The 18759-nt window shown below is 37.3% G+C and overlaps 1 protein-coding gene and 1 pseudogene across 9 annotated transcripts in view; one reads left to right on the top strand and one right to left on the bottom strand.

Moving 5' to 3' along the window:
- The first annotated feature begins 14748 nt into the window (after positions 1–14748).
- ZMYM6 (zinc finger MYM-type containing 6) overlaps positions 14749–18759 on the top strand; it is a 37066-nt gene continuing 33055 nt past the window's right edge. For 5 of the 9 annotated variants that reach the window (XM_032495876.1, XM_032495875.1, XM_032495870.1 and 2 more), the window contains exons 1-2: positions 14981–15182; positions 15985–16151. In XM_032495876.1, coding sequence (XP_032351767.1) covers positions 16059–16151 — 93 coding nt within the window. In that variant the 5' untranslated portion in view covers positions 14981–15182; positions 15985–16058. The other 4 variants (XM_032495872.1, XM_032495873.1, XM_032495871.1 and 1 more) reach the window with 4 other exon arrangements.
- Positions 17472–18264, bottom strand: LOC102523421 (annotated as a pseudogene).

The following is an 18759-nucleotide window of genomic DNA, read 5'->3' as shown; positions in this document are numbered from 1 at the left end:
TTATTTGTTGTATTCTATATACCCCCTGTCTCAAATAGGCTTCATTTATTTTTTAAGAGCCTAGTGCTAAAATTGCTTCATTTGATTATACCATCTGGGTGGTATATCTGTTTAGCATGCTTGGTTACAAGTAATATATAATCCAACTTTAGTAGGTTTAAACAATCAAGAGAATGCATTGAGTCATAAAACTGAACAGTATAGAAAGAGAACAAGATTGATACTTGTCAGGCTAGGTTGTATTTTTCTGTAATTCTCTCATCTCTACCTTTTTTTAAAAAATTGAAATAAAGTTGACTTACAATATTGTTAGTTTCAGGTGTGCTACATAATGAAGCTCTTCCCTCTTCGATTGACTTTATTCTCAAGCTGGCTTCCTTCATGGTAGCAAGGTCATTGCTATAGAGTATACTTCCTCATTCACAACCGGCTGGCCTATCTGGGGCTTTGTGCTGCTTTTGAACCAGTTAGTGTGGTAAGGAGGCTGGGATACTGTTACTGTTTTATACCGATCAGGAACCACCCTTGGACTTGAGGGGTAGTGTCAGTCCCATTCAAAAGCACACGGCTGCCACACAATGAGGAGAGTTGGAATGGAGGATTGCATAAATAGTACAATTTGAAATATATTAAAAAAATGACTCATGAAATAAGATAAGGGAACATACATTAAATATAAAGAATAGTTATCTTAAGACAATGAGACAGAGGATAGGTTTCTTTATCCCTTACAACTTAAAATGTTGTTTATTTATTTATCTCTCCCCCTCCACAGCCATAACCTTGTATCGCTTCTATAATAAAGGAAAAAATCCTCGTAAATTTATTGGGAAAAACAAATCAAGAGTCAAGGAATGATGCAAAATAGTTGTGTGAGGTTTTACCAGCTAGTGAGTACACAGCTAATTGACAGTAAGTGAACAATGAGCAACAGAGAGAGGAAGAATGAGTCATAATTCTGTTTGTCTCCTTGAAGGGCCCTTCTCCCTCTTCAAGGTTTTTATGCTAAAGAAAAATTTTAAAAAGCACTCTAATTATGTGTCTCAGGACAACTATTTGAAATATATTTTGGGATTTATTTGCTGGTTATCACACAAACAAACTCAAAGGAAACTTTCAGTATAAGCCTTGCTCTGTATCTCTGCCTGACATGCAATTTCTTTATTTCTGAAACTGGTATCTTAATCTCTTACATCTTATTTCCTAGTATGTAATGCAATAATGGGCAGGGAATCACTCGATAAGTGTTTGTTTAATGAATGGATGGGTGAATGTATCCTTTCTGCCTCAGAATGTCTTTGTTTCTATTTCTCATTGTCAGTCTCTCAATGACTCAGCTATAACTCTAAATGACCAAGTGCTAAATAAATTCACCTTGAAACTGGCTTATTTTTTTTCAGCTGATATAAAGTCTTACAGAGGCCTGGCATTTAATACTATTCCCCCAGTGTTTCCATTATGACCTTCAAGGAAGGCTTGGAGTCATTTAATCTGGGCCAAACTACTTGGTAATATCTGAAATAATAGTACTCTTTCCCTGCTAGCTCATCTTCCCATATAGCATCTTAAACATATAGCAATACTATCTTTGGAGTCAGATAGCCTATGTGTAAATTCTGACTCATTTACTAGCTGAATGACCTTCGGCATTACCCTGTCTGAGCCTCAACTTCCTCATGTGTAAAATGGGAATCACAGTAATACTTTATCGGGTTGCTGAGAAGATCAAATGGGATAATGTAGGTGATACATAATATCTGCCTTAAAGTAAGTGCTGAATAAATACCAGTAATTATTACTATTAATTAACAAGCATCTGTTGAGTATTGTTTATGTGAAAGGAACTAAACTGGATGGTAGGGATTAAAAAAAGCACCAAAATAGACACAAATTCCTGCCCCATGGTCTAGTGGGGGATTTTGATATGTAAATAGATATGGCCAACATGAGGCTATGAGAATGGAAGTATAGGATGCTGCGAGGAGGGTATAGCTCAAGTGGTAGAGCACATGCTTAGCATATACAAGGACCAGGGTTCAATCCCCAGCACCTCCACTAAAAAATAAATAAGTAAACCTAATTACCTCCCCACTAAAAATAAATAAATACAGTGTAATACATTAAAAAAAGCCATCTAGCCCAGGTTTGGAGGTCAAGGAAGGCTTCTAGGAAAATATAAAAGTTGATAGAAGAAGTAGGACTTAGCCAGGCCAAGAGAAGGGGGAAGAGTATTCTAGGAACAGTATGTTCAAAGGCTGAGGCAAGAAAGAGCTTGAAGTATTTGCAGACTTGAAGTTCAGTATTGTTGAAGCCTATTAGGCAAAGTGGAAAGAGTAGCTAGTATTGAGGATGGAAGTAGGTGGCCACATGATGCTGAGTCTTACAAATCAGGTTAGGAAGTGGGAAGGGTAGTGGGAAGACAAAAGAGCTTTAATCAAGGAAGTTACTTGATCAGATTTACGCTTCAGAAAAGTTGCTCTGGCTGCTACTGTTGGGGGTAATGTTAGGAAGGGCAGAATAACTGTAGGTACAGAGATTACTTCTGAAGACCAGTTCAGAGATCGCTGTAGTAATCAAATCAGAGATGATGGTGGCTTGAACCTGGAGAGTAGAAGTGGTGATGGACAAAAATGGACCAATTAAAGAGAAGAATCACTATGAATGTGTGGAAGATGAAGGAGTTAAGCATGTTGATCAGAAAACCCGATCAGTGGTATCATTGGTATCAGTTGATCAGTGGTACCATTCAGTGAGATAGGGAACACAGGAGAGGGAGAAGCAGTTGAGGGAGTAGGGCACAGGGGCAAATACTGGGTTCAATTTTAGATATGTTGAGTTTGAGGTCCCATGGAAAACCTAAAGGAAAATATTTAATAGGCAGCTGGAACAGTTCAGAAGAAATGACTGGAAAAGAGTTATAGCTTTGTGAGTCATCACAGAGTTGATGATTATAGCCATAGAGGTGGGTGATAAGAGTACACTCATTGTGGGTAGAATGAGGTGAAAAGAAGGCCAAAGAGAGAAACCTTGAGGAATACTGATAATTAAAAAATTAGTATAGATATGGGAACATAAGAAAGAGATTAAGAAGAAATGGCCAAGGCATATGAGAACATGGTATCACAAAACAATGAATATGGTATCATAGCAGTGGATTGAGGAGTGGGTGTGATAGGAAGAAATGGCAACAGTAAGTGTAATCAGGTCTTCTAAGAGGTGTGTGACTATGACAAAGAAGATAAAATGGTAGTTGGAGAGAGACACTCCCTCCTTTGTAACTGGAGGAAAGAAAGAATGGTAGTATAATTGCAGAAAACCTTGTGGGCTTGGTGCCAGGAACTGAAGAAGTTCTTATTTAATGCCTTCTACAGTATTTTCTCTGTGAAATAAGAGGTCAGATCATCTGCTGTGAAGTGACAGGGTCAAAGATTTGAAGAGAAGGGAGAAACCCTGAATAGTTATTGTGAAGGATGGAAGGGAGAACTGACAAAAGAGGCATGGGAGGATATCTGGACAATACCATTAGCACAGTTGAGGTTGACGACCTTGAATGTTTCTTTGTGCCAGCTGGGTAGGCTGTATGATTTTTACCAACAATAGTAAGCAGCCCAGGTATGGGCATGGAGAAGTTGATTCAGGGTTGTTTTTCCAGGTGTGTACAACAGAAGGGCCATAGGAAAGAAGTGAGGATATTTGCAAGTGGCTAGTAGAAAATATTAAAAGGAAGAAAAGCAGAAGGTTAATAGGATAAAAATAGAATGGTGAAGGAACCAGAGGTCTAAATGAAATTGAAGTATAGCTTTAGAGAAAGTAGTTGAGTGAGAAGATAGAAAAGATAGAAGGCTACAGTCAGAAAGTAGGATATCTTAATATATTATTTCAGTGGTGGTCAAAGGATTCAAGATGTGGCCATTAGATGTGAGGTTTCTATGATTTTGGTTACAAACACCTGGTCAATTGCACAGTATTCTACTCTGTCTAGTATGTAATGGGTACGCAGATTGAGTTAACTTCTCTTTCCTTGTGCTCTCAGAGCATCCCTTTTGAATATTCACCACACTATATACTAATTACCTGTTTGGTTGTCTGTCCTTCTTCTCAGAAAGTATATGTGTCACAGTTTCCCAAGTTCTTTCAACCAACCCCTTATTCCAGTCCCCCATTTATTAGTTTCCCTTCTTCCTAAGGAGTAGTAAAAGCATATTATCTATGTTGTGCCTTAAGATTCAGTATTTTGATTGGATTCTTTCACATCCAGGGGATTTTAGTGCCTGGGGAAGAATACTCACAGCTTGTCTGTTGTTTAACACTCAATTTACTAAAGTCATATTTCTAATAAACAAAACGTTGATATCATTTTTTCTTGAGCATTAAACATGTAATACACATTTGATTACTTTAATTCCCTTAAACAATTTAAACTGCAATTACAAATTTAATATGGCTGATATATTTGAATGTCTCATAAGTTTTAAAAATCAACAAAGATTACAAAATTGACTACATGTACATCTAAACCTATTCAATGCCATGGATTAAATATTACTGCATTATTTTTACACTATTTTTATTCCTCTGAAGCTTATACCTATATTATACCTATACTTTGATATCTTCTTAAGGTTTCAGTAATATTATTTTAACTATTTTCTGAGATTTCAGAAATATTACCAAATCCAATAGAAAAAGAAATACAATTTTAGACCACTTGGGATTCTGGGATCTGTGATATCAACTCATTTTCTTATTTGGGATATAAGACCTAGTTTTGTCTTTTAAGATAATTTAGACCGGTAATTTAAAACTTTTTTTAATGATAAAAAATTTAAAGATATCTCAAGACTCACAACTCTGTCTTCCTCATGGTTTTTATTTTTTGAAACTTAGTGTCTATCCTGGAAATGATGTAGGCTCTAAGTTTTACATGATCAGTAGTCCCTAATCAATCATCCTGCCATTATGTAACATTGTTCTGCTTAAAAACTTATGTACTTGTCATCAGTATTTTATTAAGATCAGTGGGGCCATTTAGTTGTTTTATCACCTGATGGATGAAGGACTGATTCGCTTTCTCATTCTCAGAATATCTGTTGAACTCTATTTTTACTTGCTTACTGGTAATCTGGTGCTCAATAACTGCCGGACTCCCCTTATATCTGTTCATGATAATTTTATAAAATCACTAGTGCTGATGGCTCCTTTGTATACTTGATACTTTTTAAAGGTGCTTTGGCTTATTCATAAATTTTGGTTCAGTTTTACTTGCTTGGTCATATATATGTATATATATATAAAACGTAAACATAAATAAATTATATGTAGATATATTTAAATCAATTTATCCTTTACAGAAGAGTATACACACCTCTACCTGCAGACACATACAACTCATTATTAAACATATATTGTATTCATCCTTTTATTGTATTAAAACCATTTTTGCTTACTTTTTTCAGTCTTAGTATCATAGCCTTTATAGATTGATTTATTCCAATTAACCCTAATTATGATGTTTTACAATCAAATTATTACAAGTTAGCCAGAAGAAAACATAGGCATAAATTATAGATTTTTTTTAATCTGTCTTCTAAGGCAAAAGAAACAAAAGCAAAAATAAACAGATGGGGCTAAATTAAACTTAAAAGCTTTTGCACAGTGAAGGAAACCACTGACGATGAAAAGACAACCTACTGAGTGGGAGAAAATATTTGCAAATGATATGACCAATAGGGGTTAATATGCAAAATATATAAACAATTCATACAGTTTTACATCATGAAAACAAACAACCTGATTAAAAAATGGTAGAAGACCTGAATTGACATTTTTCTGAAGAATATATGTACAGATAGGCAACAGGCATATGAAAAGATGCTCAAGATTGTTACTCATCAGAGAAACGCAAATCAAAACCACAATGATATATTACCTCACACCACTCAGAATGGCTAACATCAAAAAGTCTACAAATAACAAATATTGGCAAGGATGTGAAGAAAAGGGAACCCTAGTACACTGTTGGTGGGAATGTAAATTGGTGCAGCCACTATGGAAAACAGTATAGAGGTTCCTCAAAAAACTAAAAATAGGACTACATTTTGATCCAGCAACTTTACTCGTTTGGGTGTATATCTGAAGAAAATGAAAATACTAATTTGAAAACATACATGCACTCCAATGTTTATAGCAGTATTATTTACAATAGTCAAGATATGGAAGCAACCTAAGTGTCTATCAACAGATGAATGGATAAAGAAGATGTGGTATATATATAAATATACACAAATGGACTATTACTCAGCCATAAAAAAGAACGAAACTCTGTCATTTGCAATGACATGGATAGACCTAGAGGGTATAATGCTCAGTTAAACAAGTCAAACAGAGAGAGATAAATACTGTATGTTATCACTTATGTAGAATCTAAAAAATAAAACAGACATATGGATATAACAAAACAGAAACCGACTCACAGATATAGAGAACAAACTGGCAGTTACCAGAGGGGAGAGGGAAGAGGGGAGAGTCAAGATATGGGTAGGGAATTAAGAGGTACAAACTAAAAAAGAAATTAATTAAAAATAAGATAAAATAAAATAAAATAAAATAATTACAAGTTGGTCAGGGGTTACATCTTTAAGCTTCCTTTTAACTCTGCTGCTGACATCCTTGAAACATCCTTTCTTTCTTGCCACAGCAGAATGTTTCAAAGATATACTGATTTTTCTCCTGCCCCACAGAATCATCTGCTCTGCAATCAGTTCCAGATTCTCTTGGTGGGAAAAAACCACCAGAGACCAAATTTAGGTTTTAAAGGTGTACATAAGAATAAATGTTGGGTAAAAATATTAAAGCTGCTACTGGTCCTCTTTTAGTATTGAAAAACCTGGAAAAATATATGTATTTTAAGGTTATGACCTTGCAGTGCTGTTTTCCATCATAACATGTTGTGTTGCTGAATTGTAGTTTTCTTAGACTATATGTTTCCATTTACCACTCACACATTCCCATACATTGACAAATATTATCTTGTCCTATGATTTATTTGCTCTTCTGGGTGTCAGGGATGCCCTCAGGACTAAGGGAATGCTACTCCCTCAATAGAAATCTCTGAACATCTATGTTTTTTTAGTTCCTGCATCTGAATCATAAATGATTTTTTTAAACTGAAGTGTAGTTGATTTACAATATTATATTAATTTCAGGTATATAGCATAGTGATTAAATATTTCTATAAATTATACTCCACTTAAAGTAAATACAAAATAATGACAGTATTTCCCTGTACTGCACAAAATATCCTTGTGGCTTATCTATTTATACACAGTAATTTGTATCTCTTAATCCTCTAACACTATCTTGCCCCTCCCCACTTCCCTCTCCTCACTGATATCCAGTAGCTTGTTTTCTGTATCTGTGAATCATAAACTGTTCAAGCTGGAAAATCCCTTAGAGACTTTCTTGTTTAATCCATGTAGATTACAGATATATTGGACATTTGTCATTTCTGGCTGTCTAGCATTTACCTCTCCCCCTGCTTCTAAGTGCCCTCATCTCCCATTTAGGGATATTCTTCACTGCAAGTGAGGGCAGTCCCTCTGTCTGCCTCCTACGCTTCCTCTCACAATGGAATAAAGAGGGATAAATTCTTCCTGCATTTCCTTCCTGATATGGCCAATAGGTTATCATGTGACCTAAACTTGGCCAAATGATCATTCTTAGAACTTTGAATCTTATTCAAGTAATGTTGTGACAGAGACTGTCAACTGTTCACCAAATCTCATTTTCTTATCTTTCTAGGCAAATGTAGATGGACTACATTTTCCTTGCAGTTAAGTGCAACCATATGACTTGAGTTCTGCACAATGGAATGTAGATAGAAATCGTGCCCAACATCTAAGCCTGACCTATATAAGCCTCCCACATGGGATCTTTGCCTTCTGTTTTCCCAAACACTGGCTAAATAGAGAGGACTACACAGACACAGAGAAGGACAGAGCCACAAGATAGAGTGTGAGTCCCTGAGACACTGCCTAGAGGAGAGCTGCCCAGGAAAGCTACTAGACCATGAGCACCCGTGTTAGACTGTTGTGCATGATAAAAACAAGCTTCATTGTGTAGAACCTCTATAATTTGGAAGGTTATTTTAGCATTTAGATTACCCAGACTAAAAGACAGAATGTTGGCAAAAGGTTTATTTTAGCAATATCAGTGACATGGATCAAGCTATTCTTCCAACAGACCTTGGGAGGTCCTTGCTTCTGTCCATTGTCTAAACCTTTTCTTTTAGCTTCTTATCATTCTGCAAGCCATTGATAGCCATCCCACATATTTCCCCTTTTTGGCTTAAAATAATCAGACTTGGTTTCTGTTGCTTATAACCGAGAACCTAGATCAGATAAGAAACTGAGGCTTCAGTGGTAAGTGATTTGCTCTGGAGGCCAAGTGTTCATAGCAGCACTATTTACAATAGCCAAAATATGGAAGCAACCTAAATGTCCATCAACAGATGATTGGATAAAGAAGTTATGGTATATATGTACAATGGAATACTACTCAACCGTAAAAAGAATGAAATAATGACATTTGCAGCAACATGGATGGACCTACAGATTATCATATTAAGTGAAGTAAGTCAGACAAAGGCAAATATCATATAATATCACTTATATGTGGAATCTAAAATAGGTTGCAAATGAAGTTATTTACAAAACAGAAACAGACTCGAACATAGAAAAGCAACTCATGGTTACCAAAGGGGAAAGGTGGTGGGGAGGGATGAATTAGGAGCTTAGTATTAGCAGATACAAACTACTATATATAAAATAAACAACAAAGTCCTACTGTATAGCACAGGGAACTATATTCAATATCCTATAATTAACCATAATGGAAAAGAATATGAAAAAGAATACATATATATATCTGAATCACTTTGCTATACATCAGAAACTAGCATGACATCGTAAATGAACTATACTTCAACAAAAACAAAAAATTAGTGTTCATAGAAAGGGGGACTCCAAAGGGGGGATTCATTTCCCCAGAAGTGGGGGTACTGGGGGGCTAGCATTGTCCTATATCTTTTTAATTGAAGTATACTTGATATACAATATTACATAAATTGTAGGTATACAATATAGTGGTTCACAACTTTTAAAGGTTATACTCCATTTATAGTTATTAGAAAATATTTGCTATAATTCTTGTGTTGTACAATATATCCTTGTGGCTTATTTTACACCTAATAATTTGTGCCTCTTAATCCTCTACACTTATATTGCCCCTCCCACCCTCTTCCCACTGGTAACCACTGGTTTGTTCTCTATATCTGTGAGTCTGCTTTTTTGTTATATTCACCAGTTTGTTGTATTTTTTAGATTCCACATGTCAGTGATATCATACAGTATTTGTCTTTCTATATCTGACTTATTTCACTTAGTATAATGGCTTCCAAGTCCAACCATGTTGCAGCAAATGGCAAAATTTCATTCTTTGTAATGGCTGACTAGTATTCCATTATATATACATATGTATCACCTCTTTTTTATCCTTTGATCTGTTGATGGATGCTTAGATTGCTTCCATATCTTAGCAATTGTAAATAATGCTGCTATAAACACTGGGGTGCATTTATGTTTTTGAATTAATGTTTTCATTTTCTTCATCTATACCTGAAGGAGTGGAATTGCCAGATCATATGGTAGTTCTATTTTTAGTTTTTTAAGATACTTCCATACTGTCTTCCATAGTGGCTGCACCTATTTAAATAGACTCTACCTCTTGATGGGAGAATCATCATTCATATACAGAAATAGGTGGAATTAGTGGTGCCATTTTTGGAAACAATTTTTCATAGTTCACCTTCTGGTCATAACAATTCACATCCCTTGCCAATTTAAATACATTCATCTCCTCAGCCATTATGACATTGGATTAAGTCCATGATCTTTGTATGGCTGTTGGTGTAACTGATGCCATCTTGGGCTCTTTCAATTCCTCCTGTTCTTCCACTGACCTTAACCAGGGCCATACAATGTAGTAAATCTCTACTCTGTCACCATACGCTTTGTAATTAACAGATATTGTTTAATGATCTTTAGGGTCCAGGTGGTCTCTATGCTCTGTTAATCTCCAAACAATAATGAAGACCTTTGCTGACATGTTTTCTGGTGCCCGTGAGACTATTTATCCATTCATGATTCTTGACTTAGGAATGCACTTCCTGTTTCCAAGCATACACCGCCATACCCTAGGTTAACTATAAAAGAGTCCCAATGCCTTCAGTGGTGTGGAGTGTAGCTGGAAATGCTTCCAGATCATCGTCCTCCTGATCCTACTTGTGTGTAAGTTACCCTATAATAAGCTGATCCATTGAGTATATGGAGCTGCCTGCCTCATTTTTCAGTTTCAAGTTGCCTTCTCAGTTTGGTGGGCACTTTTCTTTCCTGCCATCCTCCAACAATCTCCCATATAAATCAAGCCTATGAAGATGAAACTCCTCTGGTGTAGTTCATTGGGTGTAGCTCCTCATGAGCAACTTTTTCAATCCAGAGAGCTATGAACTAAAAAGATCAGCTATCTGTCCCCCCTACTCCATGCCCCTCACACCCAACACATCTGATGATACAGAAACATAATAACTCCCGTAGACACTCCTGTTCAAAAAGAGGAAGGACAGAAAGCACATAATAGTCACTGATTCACAGTAATTCACAACCTGGGTATTTGTTGTCAGATTCTTCTACTCTAAGGACAGGGAATGCTCTTGATTGTTTTGTTCTCTGGGAATGGTTTCATAATCCATTTTTCAGAGGCATTTGCGTCCACTCTCTGGGTTTGTGGCTTTGCCCCCTGAGAAATTTTCTTTTTCCGTAAGAAATGGCCCATTTTTGCAGCTGAGTAGCCTTTTCAGCTTTTCTCTGCCCATGGAAAGTTGGAGCCCAGAGATTACTCATTTCAAATTGTCATTGTCACCTATAGTCTAAGATTTTACTTTTGCCAAAATACTCCTTTTAAAAACTTTGTGAATGTTTATGATTCTTACTGAGATTCATTCCATTCTCCCCAAACCACATCCAAACGTTCTGAAGCAGAACTCACTCTACTTTGGGTATGTCAGGTTGCTATGGGATGAGGTCCTTACATTTTTTAGAAGCCCTTTTGTCTAGGTGAAAGGGCTTATGAAGTACTGTTTAACTCCTTATGAGGTCTTACAGCTGCACACTTGAGTTGATTTTGACCTCGAGGCCACATTTTACTAGTGATGTCCTAGATTTGATCTTTTTTCTGAGGTCATTTCTTATTTTGATGATATTTCTCTAGCTGAAGAGATTGTCCTGGGCCCTTTATATTTTGTCTAATTTCTGCTTGAAAACAAAAACAATTCCTTCTTTAGCTTATTTCTATTTTGCAATATGTTATCGTAGGTGGTTAAAATAAATCAGTAGGCACTTTAAAAATATTCTGTCTGGAAATCTCCTAAGCCATATCCACAAGTTCATTATGTATATTTTCTACCTTCTAAGTTAGTACAGGTAGTACAGGTAGCAGTGCTGCCAAACATTTTGCCATTATATAACACTGGTTAGTCTTTCTCCAGACTCCAATAACAATTTTCTCACTGCTCTTCTAGACTCCACTAACAGTCTCCTTGCTGTCTTTCCAGACCTTGCCTGCTGTCTGGTTCCAAAGCCAATGTCACATGTTTTAGGTTTTAGTTATGGCAGTACTCCAGTTCTAGATACTAATTCTGGAATAGCTATCTACTGCTTATGAACAAAGCACCCCCAAATTTACTGACTTAAAACAAGAACCATGAATTTATCTGTGATTCTACAATTTTGGCTTAGCTGGGCAATTATTCTGTCTGAGCTCAGTCATCTAGCAACCTGGAGGCTATAAGATGGTTTCATTCACATATATGGGACCTTGCTGCTGGCCTTGGGGCCATTGTCTGCATGATTTCTCATCATTCAGTTGTTTAGCTCATCTTACCTTGGTGTGTTGTGGGAACATTCCAAGAAAATGAAAGCAGAAGCTGTAAAGACTATTAAGGCCTACACTTGGGAATTCACATGATATCAGTTCTGTAATATTCTATCAGTCAAAATAATTCACAGGGTCGACACAGAAACAAGGGGTAGGAAACAGACTCTTTTTCTTGATGGGAAGAGTTGAAAAGAATTTAGCGTATTTAATCCCCCATAGGTGATTGGAAAAGTTCCAAAGCAAATGCAGTATTTAATGAGTATATGTTTGTTGAAAGCAACATAGCAGGAAGAAGACAGAGTTGCCCAATGTCATTTTTCTCATTTAACACATTACTTGAAGTTTTAGTCAGAGCAATAAGGCAAGAAAATTAAATAAATTAAAGTCATATACTTGGAAAGGAAGAGATAAATTTGTCATTCTCTACATACTTAGAATTTTTTAAAAGTTTTTAAATATATGGATAATCTATTAGAATTAATAACTGAATTTAGCAACAGTTCTGGATTCAAGACCAACATACAAAAGTCAATTGTGGTTCTATATATATACTGGAAATAAACCATTAGAAAATAAAAATTTACCACTTAAAATAACACAAAATATCAAAGATCTAGAATAAATCTAAAAAAGATGTGTGATTTCTACACTTAAAACTATAAAACATTATTAAGAGAAATGACAGGCATTTAAATAAATGGAGAGGTATACCATTCTCATGGATTGGAAGATTCAATCCTATATAATGCAGTCTTAGTTTCCTGAGCCTGCTGTTATATCGTGCTACAAATAAAAATTTATTCCACAGTTCTGGAGGCTTGAAGTTCAAAATCAAGATGTCAGCAGAGCCATTCTCTCTCTGAAACCTGTATGGGAGAATCTTGCCTTGCATCTTTTAGCTTCTGATGTTTATCTCCAATCCTTGGCATTCCTTGGCTTGCAGCAGCAGCATTTCAATCTCTGCTCCAATTGTTACCTGGGATTCTCCCCTCATGGGTCTGCCTCTACATTTCTTTCTTATACAGACACCAGTCATATCAGATTAAGGGCCAACTCTACTCCAATATAACCTCATCTTAATTAATTACACCTGCAACAACTTTATTTCCAAATAAAGTCACATTCTGAGTGTTAGGTTATCTTTTGGGGGGGGGGACACAATTCAACACAATGAATAACAATTGCCAATTCTCAAAACAGGTTTGCAGCTTTAGTGCAGTACTAAGCAAAATCCTACCTGATTCTAAAATGTATATGAATATGCAAAAAAATCAAGAAAAGCCAAGACAGTCTTGAAGAACATAATGGGAAGGAGGGCTTTTTCTACCAGATACCAAGTTTTATTATAATGCTGTTACAGAAATTAAGATAGTGTGACATTTCCACAAAGAGAGACAAAGGGAAGAGATTACATAGTCTTGAAACAAACCCACACATTTATAGACAACTTATATATGCAAAGCTGACAATAAAGAACAGGAGGGGATAGGACAGACTTAAAAAATAACAATCAATTTAACATTCACATGGAGAAAATAAAACTTGATTTACCCTACACCATATACAAAAGCCAATTCAGATGGTTTATAGACCTAAATGAGAAAGAAGTAATAACAATTCCTTAAATTAATTAGGCCTTTGTAGGAAAGACCTTGACAGGACACAAGAAACAGTAAGCATAAAGGTCTTTTATGTTCACCAAAAGATGCCAATAATAAAGTGGAAAAGCTAGCCACTGAGTGGGAGAAGATATTTGCAATATAAATTCAACAAAGAATGCATTTTCAGAATATATCTCCATATGTAAGTGACAGACAATCCAATACAAAAATGGGTAAGAGATTTGAACAGGCATTTCATAAAAGAGGATATTCAGATGTCCAAAAACATGAAAATGGGTTCAACCTCATTTGAAATCTGGGAAGTCCAAATTAAAAACACGATGAGATACTACTATACCCCCACCTGAATGGTTAAAATTAAAAAGATGTACAGCAGTAATTATTGGTAAGGATGTGGGGTGACTAGAACTCTCATAAATGGCTGGTGGGATTACAGCCCAAAACTACTTTCTAAAATTGTTAGACATTATTCATTTACGTTTCACACATATGTAACAAACAAGTTCACTGCTAGGTATAAACCTAGCATATGTGTCATAAAGAGGAGGAATGTTCACAGCAGCATTAATCCTAATAGTCAAAAATTGGAAATATTCAAATGTCCACCAGTAGTAGATGGTTAAATTGTAGCGGATCATAAAATGGAATAGTATACAGAACTCAAAATGACTAAATGACAGCCTCACAAATCACAGACGTACCTCTGAAACAATGTTGAATGAAAAAATACCAAATCTTGACTTTGTTGTTTGTAGTTGTTGTTGTTGTTGTTGTTGTGTCCAAATCCTGACTTTGAACAAGTTAATTAATCTGTTTATTTACACCTCCCAGATAAAAAGTTGTACCCCTTGGGATTGTTGTGAGGACTATGTGGAGTGATTCCTACCAAGTGTTCACCAAGCACTTGGCTTAATATCAACTATTTATTCATGTTCTCTGGGCAGATCGCCTTTCTCGAAATGAGCATTAAAAGAATGGTGCAGAGCACTTACAGCGTCATCTAACACCCCTAAGAGTCTCCCCAAATTCTTTCATCTACCTTTTTATCGTTGGGTCTCGGTCTCTTTAAGAAGTCAACCATAACTCAGAAAAGGGGAATGCTGGGAAGACCTACTCAGCTCAGGTCTGGAGCATGATGGGAAAGTGGGGGGCGGAGACCAGGGCCGCACACGCGCAGTTTCCCGGGTGTTGCGTTGCTATGGCTCAGACGAAGAATTCCAGTAAGAGAAAATAATCTTCGCCTCGGCGCTGGGGCCTTGGGTCCTGTTCTCCCTTCCCCGGTCGGTGCTCCCGGCGAGCAGGGAGGCCACCAGAGGTGAGCGCGGCCGGTGGCAGCGGGAGGGGCCGCGCCACGTGACGAGGTGGGCACCGGGCGGAAGCGGCGCCGTCGGGCTGGGAGGCTGACGCGTTGCGGTTTCGCGGCGGGGACACGCTGATGGGCATATGCGTTCTCTTCTTCCGATTCAACGTTGCCGCGTTTGTAGCCGGTGACGGGCGTGGGAACTATTGGTGGGGACGTGAATTTCGGAACGAATACAACACGAGCGCCCATAGATTGTTATAACTCTGGCAAGTGGTCAGAAATTCTCATCTCTCGCACAGACTATTAAGCCAGTCGCCAATTTCCATGCTTGGCTTGACTGGGTAAAGACAACTTTGGAGAGCTTTCTTTTGCTTCAGGTTACTGGGTTCTGTTTAGTACGTTTTCTCTTAGGAGAAGGGAAGTCTGCTGAAATGACTAATAGATTATCTTGTTTACAACAAGAAGATTGGAAAGCGGAGCTCATAGGGGCTCATTCCTGAGCATGCCCTCCTTGGAGACCCTGAAAGGTGCAGGTGGTCCACCTTAGCTGAGGGCATACGTGTTCATTTGTGGTGGCATCTTGCGCTCTGATCTATCGCTGGCCAAGAGACGGGGCCTTTAAGGAGGCCTCCAGTGAAGTCTGAGTTAGAAGTGGAGTTGGGGAGCTTAGTGTGCTCCACTTTGAGAAGTAAAAGCTGAGGTGGGCCTCTAAGTATTAATTCTCATGGAGTCAGGAACTGTATTTCTGAGTCTTTTCTTCCAAGAGCTCGGTAACTTCCTCCCACGTCTTGGTTTGCTAGTCTAATTCCCTCAGTAACTTTCAACACATAAAAGACCAGAGTGTTTGCTTTTTAAAGATATTAGGGAAGTGGGAGCTATTCCCGTTTTCTTATGTGAAGTTAGCTGCTAAAGGAGCAGAAAGTAGAAATAAAGGAGGACAGTCATGGCCCCAGAAGAGTTGTTTTTCAAATGCTTAGCAATAAAACCTTTTGCTCAGTACAAAGCTTTTGATATAAAGAAGAAGAAAAGGAATAAACCTGAGTACCAATCCTTTATGTTGTGTTTTAGGAATCCAGCTATTCATTACCAAGAAGAAATCTATTAGTTTTAAACTGGGGAATTCCTTTACATAAAAAATTAGAATGAAAGAACCTTTGGATGGTGAATGTGGCAAAGCAATGGCACCACAGCAGGGGCTTTTGGACAAAATTAAAGAAGAACCTGACAATGCTCAAGTAAGCATTTCATCTTTATTTTTAAAAAACTTTTATTTCCTCTTTTCTGTCTGGTGAATTCAAAGTTTTAGTTAGGTAGTTTCTGACTTGTAACCCAAACTGATTTTTTTCCCTCATTAGATGAGTAAAATTACCTTTTCTGCTCTTTGAATGAAAAAAAAAAATGTGGTAACTGTATTATATTTCTTTTTGTGAGAAGAAAGTAACGTGTATTACTGTTTTCCCATACTTAATACCTTTAAAAAAATTCTCTTGTATCTGATAGTAGTTTCCTTTTATTCTATAAGTAATTGTGGTCTGTTCTGTGCCAGGCTCTGGGGATCCAGGAGTGAGCAAAGTCAGTTTAGTCCCTTCCCTCATAGAGCTTGTAGGTTAGTAGAGGTGACAGACATTACACAAGTAACTGATCAAATAATATATATAATTACAAACTATGACAGAAAAGCCTAACATGGGAAGTCTGACCTGGTTTTGATGGGGGGCAGGGGACTACAGAAGGATTTGTAAGCTGAATTACAAAGAATGAATTGACTAGGCAAAGGCATGGAGAAGAGTGGTTCACCAGAGGGGTCTGCATATAGGAAAACTCTGAGTTGGGAAGATGCATGGTTCTTTTGAAGAAGTATAAGACCAGTGGGCTAGAACAGAAAAGATATGAAAATTGTGAAAAATTATGATAATGATGATGATAAAAGTATCTATAGTGGTATTCGTATATCCATATGTAGAGTATATGACATAAGTATTAACTATTCTCATTAATACGTATTTGTGCTTAAACTGTGCCATTCTCACAACCATATTATTACTTCCATTTTACAGATGAGGAAACCAAAGTACAAAGAAGTCAAGCAGTTTACCTCAGATCACAGTTCATAAATGGCAAAGACTAGATTCAGATCCAGGTAGTCAGACTTCAGGGCCCATGCCATCCTGCTTCTAGGGTGAGGCACTGAAGCTAGTCTGTGGCCAGGTTATGCAGGACCTTGCTGACCCTGTTACAGACTTTGGTCTTATCCTGAGAGCTTTGGGAAACCATTGTCGGCTTTACATGGGAGAGTAAGGTAAACATATTTGGAAAGATCATATGGCCACCCTTTAGGGACCTACACTGAAAATCTGTGGAGACCAATGTGGAGACATCAGTTATTTGTTTCGGCAAAAAAATGATTTTTTCCCCTTATTGGACAGTTCTTTTGCTTTATACTCTAGTTATTGGTTTTTATTGCATAAGCAAACCTATAATATTCAAAATATAAATGACAAAATAATAAATAGTAATGATAATAATTTCTTTCTCATACAATCTCAAAGGCAGTATCATCCCAGGACAGGGATGGCAAATAGGTTTGTCTCGTTCTTCAACTTCACACCTGCCTTCCTAAAGTGCTGTGCCGCCAGGGGTTCTGAAGGAGTGTCTACAGGATGTGAGGTGGGGGGTGGTGGTATCCATGACACTTATTTTCCCTCAAGTGTTAAGTTCTTCCTCTTCCTTTGCCAAAAGTAACCATTTGTTTGCCAAGTTTTATAGGTTCTACCTTTAAAGACTTTTCTTTTACCCTGCCTTTACCCTTCCTGTTTCATTATTTCTCATCTGGACCTTTATTCAGTTTTCTATTCATGCTAATCTCTTCAGTCACTTATCACACCAAAACACTGTGTAGTGATACCATGGTACCTTTTTTTTTTTTTTTTTTAGGAACTAGAGCCAAGTTTTTTGTCTTGCATTTGAAGTACTCCTCAATGACATCCTTAGCCTGAGACTTTTTGTCATAGTCCTTAACCACCAATTGCAACCAGTCACTTTATAGGGTTTTTCATCTCCTGTCAGTTTTACAGAGGCCTACCATTCCCCTAGTTTCTTGCTGTCATCAGCCTTAATTAAGTTGACTTGGCGTTTGGCACAAGGACCTCCACCAACTTGACATAAGCTCATTACAGTTGGATGCAAGCACGCAGAGATGGGCTTGATACTTGTCTCAGCTTTGGTAGCTTCACAGATTCCACAAGCTAAGCCATTGTGGATGAGGGTGGTCTTCAGCACCTCTTGCAAAGCAGTGTTAACATCTCTTACACCTCCAGCAGCAATGCCTTCCTCCACCAAGGCGGTGGGTTACAGCCATGGCGATGGGTTATGGGTAGAGCCAGCTCTTGAATGCACTGGCTTCTGCTTCCTCAGGACCCCACAGTGACAGGAAAGAGCACCATGGTACTCTTTATAGCTCTGATGACATTGCTCCCTTTAAAGACCCTGTCTCCTCATGTGGGATAAAACAAACTTTTTAGTGTGACATCTGAACTATCCATGTTTAGGTCCTTTGTTTCCCTCTTTAGTATCATCACTCAATCCTTTCTACCTTTTTTAATCTATGCTCCTGCAGACTATTTGCATTTCACAAAAAGGTATATTCTGTTGATTTTTATTTCCTTACCTTTGTATATGCCATTTCTTTTGCCTGTGCTATCCTAAACTAGGTAGCTTGGTGAAATTTTTCTTCTCTTTTAAGATATAGTTTAACTGTCTGTCACTTAGAGGTAGAATTAACCATTCTCCCCTGCCCCCTTTTTTTAATTGTATAGTGCCTTCACTTTTATTGTGGCATCTACA

This window comes from Camelus ferus, chromosome 13, assembly GCF_009834535.1.
Source record: "Camelus ferus isolate YT-003-E chromosome 13, BCGSAC_Cfer_1.0, whole genome shotgun sequence".
NCBI lineage: Eukaryota > Metazoa > Chordata > Mammalia > Artiodactyla > Camelidae > Camelus > Camelus ferus.
The sequence above is the reverse complement of the archived record's forward strand: the minus strand, read 5'-3'. Positions and strand labels throughout refer to the sequence as shown.